At 42.3% G+C, this 21530-nt stretch overlaps 3 protein-coding genes across 4 annotated transcripts in view; 1 reads left to right on the top strand and 2 right to left on the bottom strand.

Moving 5' to 3' along the window:
- The window catches only part of LOC131881922 (uncharacterized), a 9624-nt gene extending 6872 nt beyond the window's left edge, over positions 1-2752 (bottom strand). Inside the window, exon 1 of the mRNA XM_059228917.1 lies at positions 2066-2752. Within this exon, the coding sequence (XP_059084900.1) occupies positions 2066-2614 (549 nt within the window). The 5' untranslated portion in view covers positions 2615-2752. The remainder of the gene's footprint in view (positions 1-2065) is intronic.
- An 832-nt stretch (positions 2753-3584) lies between these two features.
- LOC131882517 (soluble guanylate cyclase 88E-like) lies at positions 3585-12074 on the bottom strand. Of its 2 annotated transcripts, XM_059229673.1 has the most exons (11): positions 11885-12074; positions 11754-11822; positions 8815-9028; positions 8689-8747; positions 8393-8611; positions 6410-6652; positions 6184-6320; positions 5888-6079; positions 4599-4789; positions 4203-4398; positions 3585-4135 (listed from the first exon to the last, which is right to left on the bottom strand). In XM_059229673.1, the coding sequence occupies exons 1-11, from the start codon at positions 11981-11983 to the stop codon at positions 3655-3657; spliced, it is 2100 nt and encodes a 699-aa protein (XP_059085656.1). In that variant the 5' UTR covers positions 11984-12074; the 3' UTR covers positions 3585-3654. The 2 variants fall into 2 exon arrangements, with proteins under 2 accessions (XP_059085656.1, XP_059085657.1); XM_059229674.1 differs by lacking the exons at positions 11754-11822; positions 11885-12074 and adding an exon at positions 10700-10836.
- A 7218-nt stretch (positions 12075-19292) lies between these two features.
- Positions 19293-21530, top strand: part of LOC131882380 (uncharacterized) — a gene marked incomplete in the record, with an annotated part of 2597 nt that continues 359 nt past the window's right edge. The window contains 3 exon segments of the mRNA XM_059229508.1: positions 19293-19326; positions 20188-20440; positions 21177-21530. Of these exon segments, the coding sequence (XP_059085491.1) occupies positions 19293-19326; positions 20188-20440; positions 21177-21530 (641 nt within the window).

Here is a 21530-nt window from a genome sequence, read left to right as displayed (position 1 = left end):
CCATGATCAACTTTATCAAAGGCCTTGGCAAAATCAAGATAGACAACATCTACTGACTCATGGCTCTCCAGTCCCTCAATGACCTGCCCTAAATGCTCAATCAGTTGGGTAACCGTGCTGGCTTGGAGGAAGGACTTCATCGACCTCGAGAAATTCAACAAGTTTGAACTTCATGATCTTCTCAAACACCTTCGCAATATTCGAAGTGAGAGAAATCGGCCTATAGTTACTGGGGAGTGACTCATTTCCCCCTTTGAAAATTGGAACAACATAAGCTAGCTTCAGAGAAGAGGGGAACTTGCCCTGATCCAAGATGCAACGCATCAAGTTTGAGAAAACAGGAGCAAGAACCTGTGAGCATCTCATCAGAAACTGAGATGTCACACCATCAGGACCAGGAGAACTTAAAAGCCTCAAACCCTTGATGGCCGCTAAAGCATCCTGATCTGTGACTATAAAAGATCATCAAAACGCCCAACTTGACAAACCTTGCCAATCTCAACAAACTCATCAATAGAGCAATGGGCTGTTGCTCCTAAACTCAGTGGAGTTGAAAACACACTAGAGAACTGATCTCCAAGTACTACATTGTCTACATTGTCTATGGCTTCCCCATTGACCCCAACAGGGTGTTTCATCTTTCTCTTAAAGTTTGCATAAGAGAAAAATGCCTTCGGATTCGACCTTACCTCCTGAACAACTCTACTTTCCCTCTTCAACTGATCTGTCTCAATGGAAGCCTTAATTCTACCTCGGATTAACTCCAACTTTCTTTGAAGGCTAACCACAACTACTGGATTCAAATTGCTCTGGAGCCTTTTTGCTAGTTTGCAACTCTTTTTGAACCAATTCTTCCTACACTTCGGAATTTTAGAATGTGCCCCACCCTGTGGAGCACATTCAAAGATTGCTAGAGTGGAACAGACGCCCTCAAAAACTAGAATCATTTTGTCTAAGGCTACATCAATGGATGATTCCTTTTTCAGCATTGAAATGGGCTCTCCTAACCTTTCTATAATCAACGGCCAACCCTCATCTTTGAACTTGAACTTAGCCAGACCGACCTTTTTGGCCGGTCTTGGCCGGTCTATACTATAGTTACTGGTATAGTAATGAAGTATAGTATATTATATATAGTACAACATATGTATACTATACTGTATGAGGTGCTTATTTGGAATAAAGTGAACGTTTTAGGAGCTAAGATATTTTTGCTCCCGCCCGCAGTTCACATCTCTGGGAGTACGTACGTAGGTGCTGATCCTGTAACAGACTTGGACAAGTTTGTGACGAGAATTCCTGATCAGCCCTGTATTCCGGGGCTGGCTAGATGTGCCAACTCTAATTCCTGCGTGGATCAGATACAATACAAATTTTAGACCTTCATGGGATTTTGTTTTAATTGCTTGGGATTTCATTCCTGTTGTGGAAAGGATGTCTGCCCAAACAAAATTAGTCCATAATTGGGATGCGACAATGCTTCCAAAGCACATTTAAAGATTGAATGCCCTCGCTCACATACTTTATTCACCTTGGTCAAATATTGTTGGCAAGACAATCATTCAGGGTAGGTATCTCAAGTAGGTGCAAGGATGGAGGTCTACATATTCCCTGGGAATATTTGAAAGAAGCAAATTGTTCACAGACAGAGACCGAAACACAAGAAACATGTGTTTATGGCCCTCGGATGATGAGTTGTCATCCAGGCAATGAATCTTTATCTGTATCTTGCAAGAGATTGAAAAGTCAGGCATTGCGAAAGAAGTGCATTAGAAGGGAAAGGTAAACATGAAAAAAATGTTATGGTCGGTTATTCAACTCTACATTCGAGCCGAGAACCAATCTGACATCAGGGATGAAGAAAAAGTTCATTATAGAAATTTCATATCAAATGCATACCGTTAATATTTGTTGTTATTCCAATTCTCTTGAAATAATCTCTTGTAATAATCGAACCTCGGATGCGCAATACATCGAGTTCTGGTTAGGCCCTCAAATGCATTCAGGCAATGCTTTTTCCTGCTGGCTTGCTACATACAACATTAAACATGTATGATCCGTTTACCTGCCAGTCCAGAGTTGGGAAGAACCTCCACATCATGGGAAACACTCGATGGGCGTCTTTCATGGGCGTGCCCGGCAACTTCCGGGCGTGGCACAGGTCTAAGACCTGGCTCTGACAAGCCAGATGGCACAACTCGTCCAAGATCAGATCCCCGGGTTCCAGATCGAAGTAGATCCTCATGATCCCTTCGGGTAGCATCTTTTCCATGGTCTCGAGATTGCCCCGAATCCCCTCAAAATAGCCCTTCTCCTTCCAATGGGTCGAATTCCTATCGCCATATAACGCGAAACTCACCACCTTCTGTCCCGGTCCACGACTGAAGGCGTCCTTACTGCACGAGGTCCCATTATAGCGGCCCACCCCCACCGACTGCGTTGTTCTCAAAGGTCGGGAACAATTACAATGTTCCATGGGAACCTTGGAAATGCCCTTGCCCTGAAGCAGTGTGACCAGATTCCCATGGTAAGATCGATGCAGACCTATCAAGAACAAGTAGCACACCCCGAAACACAACACGCCCACTCGCCATCCACCCTTGAACGACGGCATTGGTGTTCATGCACACATGATCAGTTGGCTTCCCGTCCGTCTTCTTCCCGAAGAGGAATGATCAACCAGACTGAAAATGGACAATCCACTCGAGCGAGACGAGCAAGAGTTATTATCTTCAGTCCCGACGATCATTGGCCGGCGTCGCTTCCGTTCCCGTGGTTGGAGATTCCCCCTCGATCGCTCGATCGTTCGTTGGATCGTTTTTTCCTTCGTTCGTTGGGTCTCGGACAAGTTCATGTAAGCACGATACTAACGTGCACGAGTGCGTGCTGAGTACAGAGAGTAATCAACGGACAGGTAGAAATGCACGGAAACCATGTTTATGACAAACCTGGGGAGGGTAATAAAAGCAACGGCATACAATATTATGTAGGCAAACCAATGATCTACAACTAAAGGAACCGGTTCATTCTGGGAGAAATTAGAGAAGGACAAGGTTGGACCTGGCTTCATGACAAGATAATGGCCTCCATGCATTGGATCGGCCTGATCTAACGATGCACTTTTAGTACAGATGCCGATCTAAAATGGGCAAGGGTTGAACGGGAGCTGATTTGGAATCGGATCTTTTTCTGGCCGAAAATGATGCAAGACAGAGCTAGTTCTGGATTTTTTGAAGAACTTCTTTTCATACTTTGGAATTCAAGAAGCATCTTCTCTTTAATGTACATATGGGCAAGTCAAGATTGCTTGCTAATTTTCGAATTAGACTATCATGTTTGAATTCTCAAATATCTATTCCATGCCCTTTCTTGACGTTACCCGAAGAAGGAAATGTTTGAAAAGAATGTACAGGACGAGGCAGAAAGCGAGTTGACTTCGTTCTAACGTTTTCTTACAACGCTTGCTAAAGCAATTGCCAAAAGTTATTGTTATTAAACTTAATCCGCAATAAAAAAAAAGAGAGTCCAAACAGATTTCCCTTCAAATCCGGAAACTTGAAAATGGATAACGGATGAATCTGAGGCAAACGAACCTTCGCTTGATTTTGTATTGATCCTCTTGTCTAAGTTATTTATCTTAATACACATTATGACTCAAACTATGGTACACACGCCCGAGTTTTGGAACCCGCCACAATAGGGCCCTTGGGCAGTGGACACCCGGCGACCTTCAAAGCCAGCCGCAAACAAAGATTCCCGATCATCCATGCCAGAATCCTCGTCATCCCCAGCGTCCTCCTCTCCCCCATTGTCAGCAGCGCCATCGGGATTGTCGCCCTGGGCATTGGGCTCCACACCGCTCTGTCCGTGGCCTTCTAATTTGGGCAACTCTGCGTCTGTGGGCATCAAAGCCTTGAGCACATCAGCCTTTAGGGTCTTGCGGCCATCCTTGGTGGTGAGAAAGTAGCTGTTCATCCCGCCGACCTTTTGCGTGACCTCGGGATCCTCACGCAACTCCGTCCGATATTGGGGTGGTAACAGATCCTTGCAGGGTTGCGAAATGTGGATCCTCATGGGCTTAGAATTGGACTCGAGTTTCTCGGTGAGCGCCACATTCAGTCCGAATAAGCAGTATCTGAGAGAGAGAAAGAAACTCTTGGATGCATCCCACGTGTCAATGATTTGGCCAAGCGTCTAGTTACCGAGGCATCTTGAGGCCGACAATGCCTGCCACAACGGATCCGGTATGGCACCCAATTCTCATCTCGACGGCCTGTCCAGTGCCAGGATCTTTCATGACCGCGATCCCATCCATCATATCGAAAGCCATATCGCAAATCTTGAGAGCATGGTTGGTGGATTTGACTGGACAGCCGGACACAATTAAATATGCATCACCTGAAGGGGAATGGAGAAATATATCCTATGACCGTAAAGACGAGGTGAGAAGAATCCCGTCCATCTCTTTGACCGAATATTTCAAAGAGTGTCGTGATTGCTGTGGGGTCAGTGAATGTTGAGAGAGTTACAGGGTTCTAAGGAATCGATGACTGGTCCGGTGTGTCACAGGCATGTCCTATATGTACTTCATTCATTACCAATGGTTTCTACTTTGTACACGGAGTTCTGATCCACCAAGAAGTCAAAGAGCGTGTAGAGGTTGTTCAAGAAAACCACCACCTGAGCCGGTTCCAATCGTGAGCAAATGGTGGTGAAGCCCACAATGTCCGAAAAAAGCATGGTCACCGACGAGAACACCTCACATGTGGACATCGTATCCTCGCCCTTCCTGCAAAGAAGCTAATAGTTGGATGAAGAACGCTTCAAGAATATGAGGCAGTCTCAATTCGACTTTTCCAGGATCAACAATGGTCCCAATGGTCTTAAAAAGTATGCTTGATTCAGTTCACTCAAAGATGCATCATCACAAACATTTATATTCTAGATGGACATGGAGTCCAACAGACCTGGAGAGGAAAGCTTTTTGAAACCTCGCAAGACGACGTGTTCCGAGCTTTACGTTGCCTCCTAATCGGGTAGTTGATTGAAACCATGGAGGCCGTGATTAAGCATCTCCTCAGCCGGCTTGGATCTGATTAGGAGGTAATGCATTGCTCGAACGTCTTTTAGCGAGGTTTCAAAAAGATTTCCTCTCCAGGTCTGACGCCCTCCATGAAATGGATCAATTTGGATTCGTTTTTAAGGTAACGTGCCTTATGTAAGTACAGATGTATCAGATGTATCAAGCGTTGTAAATAAAGAGAATAAACAGGGATCGTTGGTTTTTTCTCTTTCGTAACAAGGGTTATTCAAATAATGCAAAGGCATTTATTCTTTCCACTCTTCCGATATTTTTTCGCATTTCTTTGCTCAATTGAATTTTTCTGCATTTTTTACCGTGTTGACTCAAAAAGTTTACGTTATTTTTCCCATTTTCCTGAAGAACTTTAAAGGGTTGATTTTCTGAACGTTTATTTTTCTCTCTTTCACCATTTCAGGTCTTTTGCTTCGTACTACTTCAAACGTTTATTCTGATTTCGTAGAATAACGTCTGTATAAGGAAAGCACATGCACCTTGTTTAAATGTTCTTCATTGTTTTGTTTTTCGTTTGCATTTTTTCACTATTTTTTTCTTCATTCATTTTTTTTACTTGCGATTAGTTTTGGAAAAGTAAACCAAACAAAAATAGTGTTCATTTTCTTCAATTTTCGCCCCTTTTTTATTGCATCTCCAAGTGCTTTTCATCAATTTTTCCATGCCTTTGAACCTTGCTAGAGTAAGTTTCCCTTTCGCTTGTTGTAAAATAGGGTTTATGACCAGGCGCAAAACAACGAGGGATAAACACATTTGTTAAACGAAGGAATCGCTCCCTTTGCTTTACCATACCGTAATCTGTCGGCAATAGATTTGGGGATCATCTGGTAAAGGAGTTCATCGGTTTTCTGCTGGATTTCGTCTAACTTCTTCAGTTGCGTGTTCAGTGCATTGGCTTTCACCTCGGCCGCATTCAACGCCATTCTCATCTCAATCTGTTCTTGACTTGTGGCCAGCATGATATCTCGGGAATAATCGTGCATGCTGAGAACACAAAGAGAGAGAGAGAGATAATTATTCAATCCTTTCGAGCGTCATTGGCTGAAATCCGGGTTTTATTTTCGCATCTACCACGCCGTTTGACTCACCTTAAGTCGTTGACAAATAATCCGGTCCAGACCAGATTGTTGAGGGCGTTCATCATTGGACAAGCCAAGAACAACATTTGCTGCCACTCTTGAATGAAGATCATCTGACCCTTGATGTGAAGCGTCTTGTCCACATCCTGTGTCCGTGAATAAAAGCAGGAGGAATTAGTGGTTTTGAAATCTTCTCCGCAAGTAGAACATGTGATCCCAAGTAGTGTTTTCGTACTTCTCCAAGGAAGATTTCGTCCGTGAACCGGCCGGATCCGGAACTTTTGGCGGACTTGCCCAACTTGTCGATCTCTTCAGATGTGGCCAACTCAAACATGTTATTCGTTCGAGTTTGGATGGTGTCGAATTTGAACTCGATGAGGGGCTTGACCAACTCGAAGTAGGATGTGATGCGCTTACCCACGATCCCAGGAATCACTTGCTGCAGCGCCACGCCCATACAAGTCACCGTGAGATCTTTCTGGCAATAGAAATTGGTATTCTAGCTTTGAGCCTGGTCTCGACTCAGTAAACGGATTCAAGCCAAAATCAAGTCACATTTTCTGTATCAATGTCAACGACGAAACTAAGTGATGGAAGCACAAGTTCATTTCAAAAGGAGATGTTTGATTTTTGAGTTGTTGATCCCTCATAGTTAATCCTTGATGGGCCGAATGAAGGAAAAGGTGTTTTTTATTGGGAATGGAATCTCCAGCAATTCAAGACGGAACAGAGTGTGAATTTTGCTTGATTTTACATTCTTTTTTTTGTTTGTTTTTTTGCGGACTTCCTTACCGCTACCGGGACTGGAATCCCAGCAGTTCAAGACGAGAAGATTTTTCATTTTACTTGACTTTTATTTATATATATTATTTGATCGACCAACGAATTAGAATTGGCTGATCTGGCTAATCCTTGAATATAAGGTTGATCCGGAATTTTAGTCAAAAACTTTTCCAAGTCTGACTTAAATCCTGTTATTGGATCAACGCCTACATAAGCCCATTCATATAATATTTGATCCACCAACGAATTAGAGTTGGCGGATCTGGCTAGCACTTGAATGTAAAGTTGGTCTGGTAATTTGAAAAACAAATATTTATTTGCTTGAGTAGCAAAAGTATAAATATATTCCTTTCAATTCCCTACTCTTCAGGAATATTAAGTTTCATTGCAATGCTTGTTGCGCTTGCGCTGCAGCATTTCATTTTCGAAATGTAGGCTTTGAATAGAGGTTGGAAAAATTAATTAAAACATTCGTCAAAATAGTTTTAGACTTGTAACAATTAGCCTAGACAAGTTTCGGAAATATATCAATACAAATTAAAAAGGTAAAAAAGATGTAATTTTTCATTATTCAGATATTTTGGCAAAAATTGTTTTGTTATCATTTTTCATGAAGTGTTTGTTCTTTGTGTTATGCAAAATTGAATGTCAAAGCAGACTCATATCTACAATGTTTAATTGTACTTGTTATTTTAAGTCATTCTGAAATCATGAATGGTTTTTAAAATCAATACCATTATCATGTGATGATTTAAGCCAACTTGCGGGATAATACAAAGAACAAAGTAAAATAAATCTTTAGTTTCTCATCAATGCCAACCAAGACATGCATTCTTAAGAAGAGAGGGTCAAAATGGAGACAGTCGTTAGAAATGAAAAGTTTTTCACATTTTTTGCGAGAAAATTTATGCAAAAGAAATCATTTTGAACGTAGTTCTTCTAAATTTTGCCAAATTGCCAAAAAACCCTTCAGTTTCCCCCCAAAAATCGGTTTAGGTTATTTTCTGGTTAAAATTTGAATTTTTTTTTTTAACCTCAAAGTGACCACAGTAGTGTAGAACTTAATTCGATTTTAAAAATACTATAATTCCGGCCCCTAGTCATAATGATCTGGAGACGGCACTTGTCACATTGAGTCAAATAATAGTGTGTCACGTGTTGGCAAATATTCGTTTGACTACAAACTCTCATGTTTGAAGGTAAGGAATCAACTGATTGATTAAGCAAGGCCTTACTCTTAGATTAACATTATTGGCTCCTTTAAACGGGCCCAAAAAGAAGGGAAAACCCGCTCACCCAACCTCTTAATCATTGAGAGGTCTTGTAAGAAAAAGTCTCAATATCCCCTGTGGCTTCAACAAGTCCAAGACTGTCATAAAGATTAATATCCAGTAACTGTGATCCAAAGACTGTACTGATAAGATCTTAGACTTACTTGGAACAAAATGCAGAACGGGAACATTTCAAAAATCATGGCCGCCCTGATTGGCAAGCTGGACTCTTTCCTCTCCACGCCCGTTTGGATCCATTCAGAATACGGAGAGTTGTCAAAGAAGAGGTCAAAGGTGCAAATGACAGTGTCAAAAACTACCTCCTGCTTCTTTAGTTGGATATCCATTCGGTGGCCAAAATACTTTTTGGAAATCTCTTTTATCTGAATCCAAGGGAGGAGGTGAGGTTCCGTGAGTGGTTTAGATTTTGTTCCCATGCAATCAGAGTTTCAAATCTTACCTGGCCTTGAACGTAGTAATGAAACCCTCTTCTCTTGCTTCGATATTGCAATTTGATGCCTTGAAAAGCGATTGTCAAATTAGACTCCATCATTATTCTTTCATTATGTGATTGACCAAAACATACTTTTCTCGGTTTCATCCTCCACGAAAAATGAAGGGGCCTTCATTCGAGGAAACGTGAATTTGAGATAATCGTGAAAATTGTCCAAATTCAACAGGAAATCTCGAATGTATCTTCCTAGATTTTGCAGAAACACTCCGTAGCCGAGGTTACGAGTGAGCTCAATGAAATAGACACCCATGCCCTCGTAAAACTCTTCATCTTTGATTTGCAGAACCTGCAATGCAAAGATAATGTACCGTAAGGTCATCATTTTTGTCTTTTGGATGGATTGGATTAGATTTATTTAGGGCAACAGATAGATGGTATTTGGCCAGTTTCAAGTCCCAAAATCCCAAGGATACCCATAAGTCAAGTTTCTTTTTTTTCAGCACGCGAGCCCATGACGATCTACTCAGCTGGGGTCATTAGAAAAGATTATCGTGCCGCAGTGTGCGTTACTTACATTAACATATGATATTGGCGAGCAACAGTTTAATTTTTAGACCGGACTGGGGTAAATATAAATAACGCACATTTCATGTTGCAGCATTTCATCTCTCATCAAGAGCAAAAAAACAAGATGAATGCGAGGCCAGCCCGATGCTCAAACCAGCTCCCGACAGGAGTAGCAATTATTTATGTTACAATTGGATGAGTAAGCACGTGTGAAGAACCCTCCAACAGATGAGAGGCAGAGATTTTCATTGAGCTCAAAGACGACACACCAATTGCCATTACTTATTTGTCCAAGAAGAGTGCGGTTCCAGGTTCAAGGGAAAGAGAACCTTGGAAGTCTTTTCTGCCTGTCAAGGCATACAATGACAAAGTAAACTACATTGACCCATTTTTTTTGCTTTGAAAGTACATTGATTAATAACAGTGTTTGTTTTCAAAGTCAGTTGTTCGCAAATTCTGATCGATTGACTTTGACTGGGTCAGGGACTTTTAAAGTATTGTGTTCTCTGAATATATATCTTGTATGGGATCTCACTTTCACTCGTATTATCCACCGAATAACCTTCTTTGTGGCCAGTACAGAAGTTATATGAACAAAGCCAAACGGGCCTGCGGATTGCCTACTTTGATAAGAAAAGAATGAACATCATTTTGGTAAAATTTGCGCCCCGATAACGGATTTGCTCACTCCACTTGATGCATTCGTTATTGAATAATCACTTCTCCTCAATGAAAAAACTGTCTTCTCCTTACGTTTAAAAAGTGTCTCATTGGATCTGCGATTTACAATATTATTTGTCAACATGTATTAGGTCTTGTCCCATTCTGGGTTCAATTGTTTCTCTGCGTTCAAAGCGAATCTGTTGAAAAACGTCCCTTGGGAGATTTTGACTCGAGATTGACAAGATTCCTTTTATGAAGTGTTGCAGTGCTATGTCGTCGGCAAAATTGTGGGTTTTAAATCAGTTACTTCGAGGAGATCATTTACGTAAATCAAAAACAATGAAAGTTCTAAGATACTTCTCTGCGGGACACGATAAGTCAGTCAACCCGGAGGATGCCCCATATAAGTCGACTCGTTGTTGTCTTAAAGAAAGGTAGTTAGTTCCCTTACATCATCTTAAGATGTTGCTACTCCACCCATAAGCTTCCACCTTTGCAATGACAATTTCACGGTTAACGCTATCAAATACTACTACAATACAAGCAAGACGCCTACCAAGTATTTCTCGTCAGACTCTTCATTCACATTTTTGAAAAAAGTAACTTGGCTTGTAGAATGGCTTGGCCCAAATGCAAATTGGAAATCCGTCAAACGATTTTCCACGAAGAGAACATTTCTCGGAAAATATATTTTTTGCAAGACTTTTGACAATGAAAGTGATGAGCCAATAGTTCTATAAATCTTCTTTGTGGCCACCCTAAACCTTAAAAGGGAGGCAATACGTACTGTTGCCGCTTTCCAGTTCGTCTGTGCGAGGCCCGTCAAAAGAGAAATATCTACCAACTGAATAAGAGAGCTTTAGGTTCACTTCCGGCATTAGGATTAGAACTCACGACATTTGGCGTCATAAACCGCTCGGTCACTCAAGCTCCATTGAAAACATTGTGGCACTTTTCACAATTAAGATGGATATCTGATCGATGCTGTAACTGGTTTGCTTGGAAAGTTTGTCAATTACTGGAAATACGTGTAACCGTGTTGGTGTTTTAGAATAACAATTTCTTTGACGATAATCTAATGGAATAATGTTTAGGAACCTGTTGGTAAATTCTGTTGATTATTGCTCAGGGTGTCTCGAAGACTTTTGATTTATTTTGCATGGAATCTGAAACGGCCCCGATTGAGTCAGGTTCTGGCAGGTTGCAACATACGCTTTGCAGTATTTGACGAACGCTGTTGATGTTATGAGCTCTGGTGCTTCTATGTTGCTTAAATGAGAAATCTTTAGTATTAGCATTTTTCTTTAATAACTAGAAAAAAGACATTGTAGATGATCGACAACATCACCGAGCAAAATTCCAAATTTGGCGTTTCTTTTTTCAAGTTGCAAAAGTATTGTCAATTTTCGTTTTTAATTTTCTTATTAGCCTTGGTGGTCTATTGATAAGAGGTACGAGTTCTAAGAAGAAAATCATGTTTGAAGATCTAAAATGGCACTATGGAGATTGCCGTTAGATAGCAGACGTATTTATAAACAGACAAATTGAAACATTCATTTGCTTAGTCTTCACACTTCGTTTTCGAAAAATGTTCAAAGTTATGATCTTTGAAATGAAGATACACTTCATCGACTTGCCGTACTTCTGTGAGATCTCCAATTGACGGTTCCTCTTTGAAAAGCACTTATTTTACTTTGAACTCATTGGCCAGCTCAGACCTCGTATTGACAGAGAGCAACCACTGTGGCCTACATTCAGCCCAACTCCCCGACTAGGCCTGTTTCTGCCGTCGTAACAGATAAGGTACTGTACTAGAAGATTCGAAATAACCACTCACTTACCTGCAGGGCCTTCTTTCCCATTTTGATCAATTGACCTTCAGGAAATGTGTCTCCAGTGGCAAATTCATTCTACAAAAGACAATGACCACACCCGTCATCCATGATGGGGTACAAATTTAAAGGGAACATACCCGATCGATCTTTAATGAGGTCTTGATCTCTTGCCACTGCTTGTCTCCATAGACTTTGATGATATACTCGGCCATGTTCTGAAGTAGTAATCCGTACATGTTGTGCTTGGGCGGAATGCTCGAGTTGTCTGATTCATGAATGGCTTCTTTGTTCTTGGACCAATCTCTCACGATGTAATGGGATGGAACCGAAAAAGGAAAGGAGGCCTTGGATCTAATCATCTATCTCTGTGGATCTCTGTGGAGGGTGGTCATGCCATCCGAACATCTCCGCGTGTCAATGTCAAGTCAAGGACCGTGATTCATCTTTTGCCTCTGCTCATTCAGACACCATCTACCTGCCTTGCGTTCGTTCAATGGATCGGGAATTGTACCCTTGGTAGAAGTCGGAGTGTACGTAATGAATATGAATGCGACTTTGTCTGCCCATCAAGGGAGGTTCAGATTTTAATAGAATAAAAGTTCGAAAACGGTTTGCTCGAGGCAACTGCAAGATGAATCAAAATCTATAAATCTAAGCTAAAGCGTAAAACAAAAAAATATTTAGGGGAACTAAAAAAATTAGAGAGTTGCATCACTCTCTTTTTAAGATGTCCTTGATATCGAGGTGCAAGGCTAATCGTTGTTGAATATTTCAGTACCCTTGGTTACTCGTTAAAGCACCATCATCATCCATACGTTTCCCAACTTCCCTCAAGTTATGAAGACGACTTGGCAAATGTATGACATAACTTCATGCAATTTCATCGAGCAGTTCGAATGATATACTTTTAATATTGCACGAATCGCGAAAGACGACATGAATTTACCTTGTAAGCAAGATCTACAAAGCGTCGCTCATTCTTACAGAATGAAAAACTGATTCACCTTCACTATCTCTTTAAAAGTGTTTTTGACCAAGCCTTATTTTCGACATAATTTGGTTGCTGTTTTTTCGATCGATTTGATGCTTATAGTTGTATCATTTCATTCCAAAATTTTTTACAAGAAACATGGAAAATTCTTGATAAAGATGTGAAAAGAGATCATTCCTTATTAACCCTCAGACCTACGTGTGCTATTTCACTTGGTCAATTTTTTTTTAATATATTGGAGGGATGGACTTGGATCAACAGAATGGTTTAACTTGGAGAGCAAACAAAAGCCGTTTCACTCTTAAGAGTCCACGATCCATACACTATTAAATTGTTGACTTATCAACTAATTATGTAGGTTCCTTTGGTGCACGAACTTGTAGAGATGTGGACTGCGAACGGAAGCGAAAATTAATTTTGCATCTACTGAACCATTAACTTCATTCAAAATTAGTACTTCATAGGAACACAGGATCTTGTCGAATAGAGGAACTTGGCTAAATGTAGGTCCAAAATCATACCTAGGATAATTAGGAGTTTTGGAAAAAGTTAGTAAACAATCACTATGTATAATTCGAATTTAGTCCTAAAAGTTCGTGCCCTGGGCAGTTCAACGCAAAGAAAAAGAAATAAATAGCGCAACCTCCAGCCTCAATAGTGCTTACCAAGCCTAAAGGCACGAAATGCGTGGGGACCGATGCTGGGATATTCAGTGGCGCATTTTAGTTTATCAGAACGCTTTGGGCGAGAGCCTCCACATCAATAAATTCCGTCATCCTTAAACTTACTCACCTATGAAGGAATATCTTCGAACCTAATTGAATTCACTTCAGACTGAACACTTGGAAACTGCAAACGCTCAGAGGTAACAAGCTCTTAATTGGCAATGTTGTGTTTGCAATACATTAACAGAACCGCCATATTTAAAGTGCCTGATAAAGGCTAAAGATGCAAGTGAAACGGCGAAGTATTTTTTCTCTTTCCACTTGGTCAAGCAATTTTGATAAGACACAAAAAAAAACTTACTTCCTTTTTGGAAACGAAATGACACAAAGTCTGTGTTCAACAAATTCCGCTCAGTACTCGAGCCCTTGAGCCCTTTCGGCTTGATTAATACTTTCACAAGGACGCATCCAGCCAAGATTGGCATCTGCATCTCAATGATATATGTGGTTGGTGTGCAGATGATGTGGATGAATAAACATCTTGGGCTTCAATTTTATCTTGTTGTGTGGTTGAGTTAACTTCCGCTGATTTCGGTGACCTCAAGTTGTCTCAATTGAGATCATCGTTTGAGGTCAAGTCAAATTTGTTGTGCAGTAGTAGGTTCTTGAAAAAAATACCTTTGCTTTGATTTCGATCAACATTTATGACTCCCTTGTCGTCATTTTTTCCCCTTATGTTTGGCCTAGGGTCAAGTTTTAATCTTTGACTCGGACAAACACGCGTCTCATGTACAATATCCGAGCAAAGGTGAGCGAATGAACAGTGTGGGGAACCAAAATGTACAAAAATTCAAATGGCCTTTGAAATAAGCTAGTGCCAGCGGCATGATTGAAACCCACAGAATATGTTTTAAACTGGGACTGGTCAGGCGCATGGATATCTGACTTCTTTTTTTCAAAGTGGTCTCCAGTGTTTTCAATTATGACCTCAATTCGTGGCCGAACAGAGACGCAAGCAACTCTTCTTGATGAAGGCCGAGGATATTTTGTTCCATTCCATGATGATGGTGGCCTTTGGCAAGTTCTCGGCACAGAAGTTTCGCGCCTTCTTGGACAGGTGGGCATGGGCACCATCCTGGGTCCACAAAAACTTGCCCTGGGGAAGCTCTTGCATGAGCCAAGTGCAAGATGGTATACCTCAATGGCCTTTCGGTCCATGTCGTCCATGTCAAGTTCAACTGCAATCCTGTGCGTTGACTGGGTTGGGTCCATGGCAATATTGGCCTTGACTTCGTCCATCAAGGCCACAGTACTCTTCTTACAGTGGCCATCACTGCTAAGCCTTTTGGAGGTCCCATCTGAATCCTTAATGGCCTTCTTGACGTTTTACATCGTGGCCAGGGATGCGTTGACCAAGTTGGCAATGAGCTTTGGGTCATTATCCGCATTGAGAAGATCCCGGATCCGTTGTCCTTTGGCCTCCTGCATCACCCTCTTCGTCACGATTTTAGCTTGAGATGACTCATTTGAGGGCGTAGCATGATGAGTATGTTGTTTTGCTTAAGTCTAATTGTCTACTTACTAATTAAGTCTACTTACGAATCGCATAAGATCCTAATGTTTGGTTCCCCACTCTGTAAGTAATTAGTGGATGTAAAAAATGTCTGATGTAGTGGCCATTCCTTATGAAGCGTATGATTTTGTCCCTTGTATGCTATGCTTGACGGCTATCGGGGTGAAAGGGGATTCGAATGTTTCTTGGGGAAACACCGGGGAGGATAAATCAAACTATTCTCAACAGCGAGTTGGACTGAATCCACCACGCCACGTCTACACATACACGTGGACGTGAAATTGCATGAACATATATGCATAAAATGAGCAATGCAATCTTTGCCCTCAAAACCTTCGGTCATTTTCCTCCATCCTGCACCTGTGATTAACGCAGGTTTTATGTGAAACTTCCTATATATTGTGATGATTTCAAATTCTTGACCATTTCCTCTCCCGTAATTCGTTTCAAATAGCACCATTTCATTTGCTCTTCATCTTGTCAATAGCGATCAACAAATAAAATCAGAGAAAGCAGCCCATAAAGATCATAAAGTTACTGCATTTTTTCGCTATAAATCAAATTTTCCCCAACACAATTGTACGGGGTGTCCCCCAAAGATTGGCCCCATATGAGTTTTCTACCTTATACTTGGCATTACCTTTTGTGTTTCACATTTGGATTTTATTTTTCTCTTTGCTCCTTTAGCTTACTGGATGAAATGTTTGGTTCATCATGAGTCTCTTTGACCGCAAAATAGCGGGAAGGGGTCTCATTTCGTTTGATCCCATTGAGATCCCATCAAGTTTTTGGGTATTTTTGAACCCAATTTATGGGCTGGGGCTGAATATGAGCAAGCTCAACCTGCTTGCCTGGCATGGCTCCTACATAGACGGGGAGGGCACCAGTCTTGTACTTATTGGTCTGAACAACGAAATATAAGTCACAGTCACAAACAACGGGTTTTAATGTGAAATGGAAAGTCATAGGTTTCGATTGATTTGGGGAAACACATGGTTACAAGGTTGCGTGATGCTTTTTTTGACCAGTCTTACTCTAGAGCAAGCCGGCTTTTGGGTAGCGGTCGACCCTTTCTCGAAAGCATGATGATCTGACAGATAACTACTCGTAGTTCCTAGGTATTATGATCCTTTATAATTATTGTCACAGAGGTTGTAGTTGTTGGCTAGTTTGCTTCCAGATTGTGACGTTTTGTTTTAGTCAGTGAATATGGCGCCATCTAGTTCGTTTCAGGTCTCCCTGTCCTCATCAACTCTATCCTCCATCCGCAAACAAGTTCATATTCATTCTCTATTTCTATAGAAGGGGTATCTTCAAGACATTTTCCAAGCACTCTGTCATGTATAAATGAACTTGAAACCAACCAGACCATTTTCCGAGACGAGTGCAAGCATACCATCTCCAAAAGACTCGTCCTCTATTTATTGCTCGAGTTTCAGATTTCACCTCTGTCTTACTACTACTACCACTAAAACTACTCGTAGTCTTTCTTTGGTGCCTTGATTCCTCGAGGAGAAACTTTTGTTCAGGGCAATGACCGACGAGCGGAAAACCAAGGAATTGTGCATGGCATTATTTCGCAGGGATTCGCAACGAACGTGGCGCTCAAGCCACAAAGCCCTGATGCACTTGTGGCATGAAACACAGATGAGCCCGCCCGAGGCTGCATACGGAGATAATCATGCCAAAACCATGTGCCTAACCAAGACAGTCAAGCTTAAGCAATCAAAGGGAGAACATGTGGTCGCCGTGTATCTTCGCCTTTTTCATCGCCACTCTGACCACGGTCAAGAGTGGAACGGCCCTGAAAGACAATCTGTTGGCCATCCAGGCCATCCAGGACTGGTTGGAACGCATGTCAGAAATGCGAACCTTGTCAGCTTGTCTGCATTTTGTGCCAACTTTGGCCAAGCCATTCACCCAAAGTCCATTGGGTCCGGTTTTGTTCACCAAGAAGTGCGCGGAAAATGACACCACCACCCCAAGATTGTCCATGAAAGGTGGGACTGTGGATGATCAAGGGCGCATTCAAGGAATGGCCAAAGTCCAGCTTGATCAGGCCGTTACCCATCCCAATGTTTGTGTCCTCAGACGAAAAACATTCGGGTCGTTTATCAAGACCCTCACGGGAACATTTGTGGACGGAGTTCCCAGCGGAGTTGTGAAAACTGTCAATCTAGACTCTCGGGTGACGATCGCCAACTATATCAATGGGAGTGCCCATGGGCTGGTGAGACGTTGGGATGGCAATAAAACTCTGACAATGGTGGCCCATGCCTATAACTCTGAATTTCTGGGAAAGAGCTGGCTCAAGAAGAACGATGGCGAGTTTGGTTGGTTGTACCAAAACAACAAAGGAGGTGTCACATTCGGTGATTGGTGGGAGAAGCCCTCTCAGTCTCTGACCTTTCATCGTGAAGGCCAGGTGGTGGTGGGAATGCCGTACCCAGGTCTGGAGCACTTCAAGCGGGCCAACCATGCTAGGATCAAGGAGGTCCAAGAGCATCAATGCTACCTCAACGTGGAATACGAGACCTTGCCCGGAGAGCCTTTTGCGCTCCACTTGCTGTCGGGCGAGACCAGTTTTGCCCATGATGTATCCAAAACTTGTCACGAGGGCCTCGAGCCCAACACCAAGAATCCAGTGGAAAGTTTCAGGAAGTGGCTTCAAGACCTGCAAGGAGCTCAGCTCAAGGGTTCGACCTGGAAGTTGAAGGCCTCGGATGATCGTGTTGATGACGGGGCTCCCAAGGCCATTCAAGACATATCCCATGTGTCCGGGTTGACTTTTGCTTGCTCTTTGTTCGGTGCCAAGGATCGCGTGACCTTTAAGCTTGACCATGGCCATGTGGATTGGATGCACCGATTGCATGGCCACGTCCAGCTGACCTTCAATATCACGGAGACGCCCAAGTTGGCCTTTTTTGACGCTGGGTTCAAAGCCATGTTCGGATATATGAAAGATTCCCACTTCCAAGATGAGGTTAGCTTTCTGTTCGCTGATGATCGGGTGCTAACCGTCAAGATCCGCAATGGGGTCCTTCATGGATACGGAATCCTTGTGGGACGTCGGCCACTCATGCCGCTGGCTCCAGAACTGGGCTCTCCACTAGGCGTATATGATGAATTTTATGCTAGCTTTGGTGGCGTTTTGGCCTACCGTAGTGGTCAGTTGACCAGATCCGTGGTCTTGGTCTTGGTCGGCGGTGGGATGCTTGTCGGAACCCTGGACTCGAATTTCAAGTTCACCGGAAAAGACCTGGCCTTCGTCTATCCAGACTTCGAGTTGGCTTACGTGGGTCGTTTCGAGAACTTTGTCATGAAAGAAGGTCGGATTGCTCAAGTTATTGGTGAGCGGACCAATGCGTTCGGGATCAAAGAGCTCATGTTCTCCACGCCAAAAGCTAACTCCCCGGTGTTCTATTACAGTCCACCCACCAATGTGTCCTTGGGAGAGGGTCCAAAGGTGTTGGATCCCTACGATCACAGGACGATTAAGTTGGACGCCTCCACGATTGAAGAGGCGGGAGAAGGAGTGTTTGCCCGTCGGAAGATTCCGGCATTCTCGTCAGCATGCACGTTCTCCGGCATAAATCTGAGGAATTCGGAGGAGGTCCAATTGTATCTCAATCCGTTCCGCAGTCATTTGCCCATTATGCAACGGTCCATGAAATATGGAATCAAGTTGCAGCGCTACCCGTTCCAACAATTTCAGATCCCGCCCCACATGGACTTGACCTTGGGTTCGTGGAAGCCCAATCTGGGCCACAAAGTCAATGCGATCCTCTTGTCCAAGAGGAATGTGATGTTCCTCGACTTTGAGCACCCCAGATATGGTCTCATCATGCATTGTTACGCTCTCCGAGACATTCAGGCGGGCGAGGAACTGTTTTCTTACTACGGAATTGGAAACGATTGGTTCAAAAACACTGAGCACAAGCAGGAGAACATCGAGATGCTGCAAATGATCGACAGTCAGAGCAATTACCTATAACTGTACTTATATAAAAATAGTGATAAATTTAAATCAAATCGGACTTGAGCCAACGCTTTGTTCATCATGGTTTTTTTTTCTCATCCAGAAGCCATAGTTGAAATGCAAAAGTTCACTCTCTTTCAGAATGGGTTGTTGTTTGTTGCTTAGGCGTCTATAAATCCCGTAGAAAACACTGACCCTCATGTGTGAAACACAGTGTCTCGTTGCGTGGTCATATTTTAAGAAATCCTGTTTAATTCTCGCATGTATTTGGGTTTAGCTGGGTCCTGTGAGATTTGACAATCCCCGGGACCATCCTAAAGCATGGACGTAGCAAACCATGGACAAGAAACGAGAAAAAAAACCTGGACTAGGTACGTCACTCTACACGTAGACATATCGGACACTGCAAATTGTATTCGAATATGATGATAGAACATTTAGAGCCCATGGCAATAAATCCCCGACAAAAAATGCTGCCATGCATCATTGAAAGCAGGTTCAAAATTATGAGGAGGGTTAAGTTCTGCATGAGGAACTCCTTTCAACACTTTGTTTTCTATCATTGGAATATACAAGTACAGGTGCTTTAGTTTCCTTGATGATAAAATATGAATGATCAAAGAAATTGGACTTGTCTCAAGAAAGTTGACTATTGAGGCCAAATCAAATGAAGCACCATTTTACATTTGAGTGGTTGCCAGGAACATTCAAGCACGCATTGATTGTGAAGCAAGGTTGTATCCACTCCTAGCCAGCGAAAATGGAGCCCAGAGTCGCTTGCTCCTGATTCTGCCCAAATGAGCATTGTGTGTGCATTATATTTAGATGAAGATCGCGTCAAAATAATAGGAATAGATCAGATCAAGCATAAACGAGTAAAGGGTGGTTGGAAACGGACCCAAGGTAGCTTTTAACTCAACATTATTGCCAGATTTCCATCAAGGATCAAAGTCTTTCCGGTCAAGCAACAAGTGGAAATATCAGACTTGGGTCACTACTCCAATCCTGACCCTTTGCTTTTGTCGACAATAGTACAATTACAATTGAGCTCAAATAATTATTTTTCAATCCTCCCACACTTATGCCGGACTGTCCAACAGAAAACAGATTTTTGGGGTGTTGTTCTCCACAATTTGTCGTTTAGCGCAATGGGATACTAAGCCAAGGTAGCCCTGTATAAATAACATAAGTGCAAACAAGTGCCGTCAATTTACAATGTGTGCCTCATTAAGCGTTGGTGTTTGAATCTGGTCAGCGCTTGTCCATTCCTGAAGTGCTCTCTTTGGAGGTGAAACCTTTGGCTTACGTCCAAGAAGAGTCTGCAGTGACGGACGTTCGGACCCCCAAATGCGATGTCTTGCCCAAATGCCACTCATTCATGCTGGCCTTGAAACAGTTTCCAAATAAGATGGAGCGCTTGACCAGTGCTTGCCGACAAATCACGCCTCAACTTCGCAATTGGGTTCCAAAGTTCTTCAAAGGAGAGTGAGTTGTTTTGCCCATTTAGCACTGATACCATCCAAATGCGAAGGCACGATTAGGAACCGTTTTAAGGTTCTTCAGTATCAAGGATTGCGTTTACACAATGAATAAATGACTTGAACCACAATATTTTTTAAGGACCTAGACAATTCCACGGCCGATGATGAGTGATATATATTAAGAGGATATGCGAATAATTTACAAGGTATTTGAGAAATTGACCTATTGTCAAAACTCGGACATTTTAAGTCCATATCAAAACCTTCATAACGGGATATTTTAACATGGCTCCTCTCTATATCTAAAAGACAAACAAAAAATTGGTAAGTTTATAGAACTAAAAGTTTTTTAACTAATTTTCACCTGAAGATCCATCCTAGTCATCATTTGAACCGATAAATCTACTAATAAGCAGTCCAATGACATATTTATTTGAATGAAAAATTTTAATTAAAAATTATAATGAAAACAATAATGAACGATTTCTTGTGACTCAGACTGTCTAAATTTGACTTGGCGCACTCGTAAGGAATGGAGCAGGTCTAATTGTCTAATCATTCAGCCTTGGGAATGTGGATCAGAATCAAAAAGTTCAATTCCCAGTAACAAGGTTTTGATATTTGTTTAAGAGGTCAAAACCCCTAGTATTAGCCCAAACACAAATACTGGTTTCACGAACAAATGTCAATGAATCCCTTTCTGCTATACGTACAATCTTTTTGTTTTCTCAAATTCTTAGATGCATTGATCCGTTCCAACCGGCTTCCCATGTGATGATGCCCAGCTACATCATGCTCACCGGCGCCTTACAAGCCAACGTCAATTACCAGGAGCTCATTCTTCACTGTTCCACCACCCGTGAGTTCCATTTCCAACATCTGTCTCGTCTAGACCAAGGTCAGGTTCAAGACCTTCTGCGACCGTGTCAAACCAAAGCCAATCGAATCTCGTGGATGACCTTGGGATTAGCCGTACTCATGTTGATCCTCATCCTCGCCATTCTCGTCTGTCTGCTGTCCTCCATTCCCAAAAGGGATAAAAAGGCCAAACCCATAGGTTACACGTGGACTTGCGAAGTCAGAAAAACCGACCC

Source organism: Tigriopus californicus, chromosome 6 (genome assembly GCF_007210705.1).
Source record: "Tigriopus californicus strain San Diego chromosome 6, Tcal_SD_v2.1, whole genome shotgun sequence".
NCBI classification, from domain to species: domain Eukaryota; kingdom Metazoa; phylum Arthropoda; class Copepoda; order Harpacticoida; family Harpacticidae; genus Tigriopus; species Tigriopus californicus.
Note: the sequence above shows the minus strand (reverse complement) of the source record. Positions and strands in the feature narration are given on the sequence as shown.

What these genes read in the sequence shown, in the direction of transcription:
- LOC131882517 (XM_059229673.1), bottom strand. Translation starts at nt 11,983, where the DNA reads ATGTACGGATTACTACTTCAGAACATGGCCGAGTATATCATCAAAGTC. An exon ending in ATTACTACGTTCAAGGCCAG is followed by an intron (nt 8,612 to 8,688) that starts GTAAGATTTGAA and finishes CCTTGGATTCAG; the next exon opens with ATAAAAGAGATTTCCAAAAA. An exon ending in TCTATTGCCGACAGATTACG is followed by an intron (nt 4,790 to 5,887) that starts GTATGGTAAAGC and finishes GCTTCTTTGCAG; the next exon opens with GAAGGGCGAGGATACGATGT.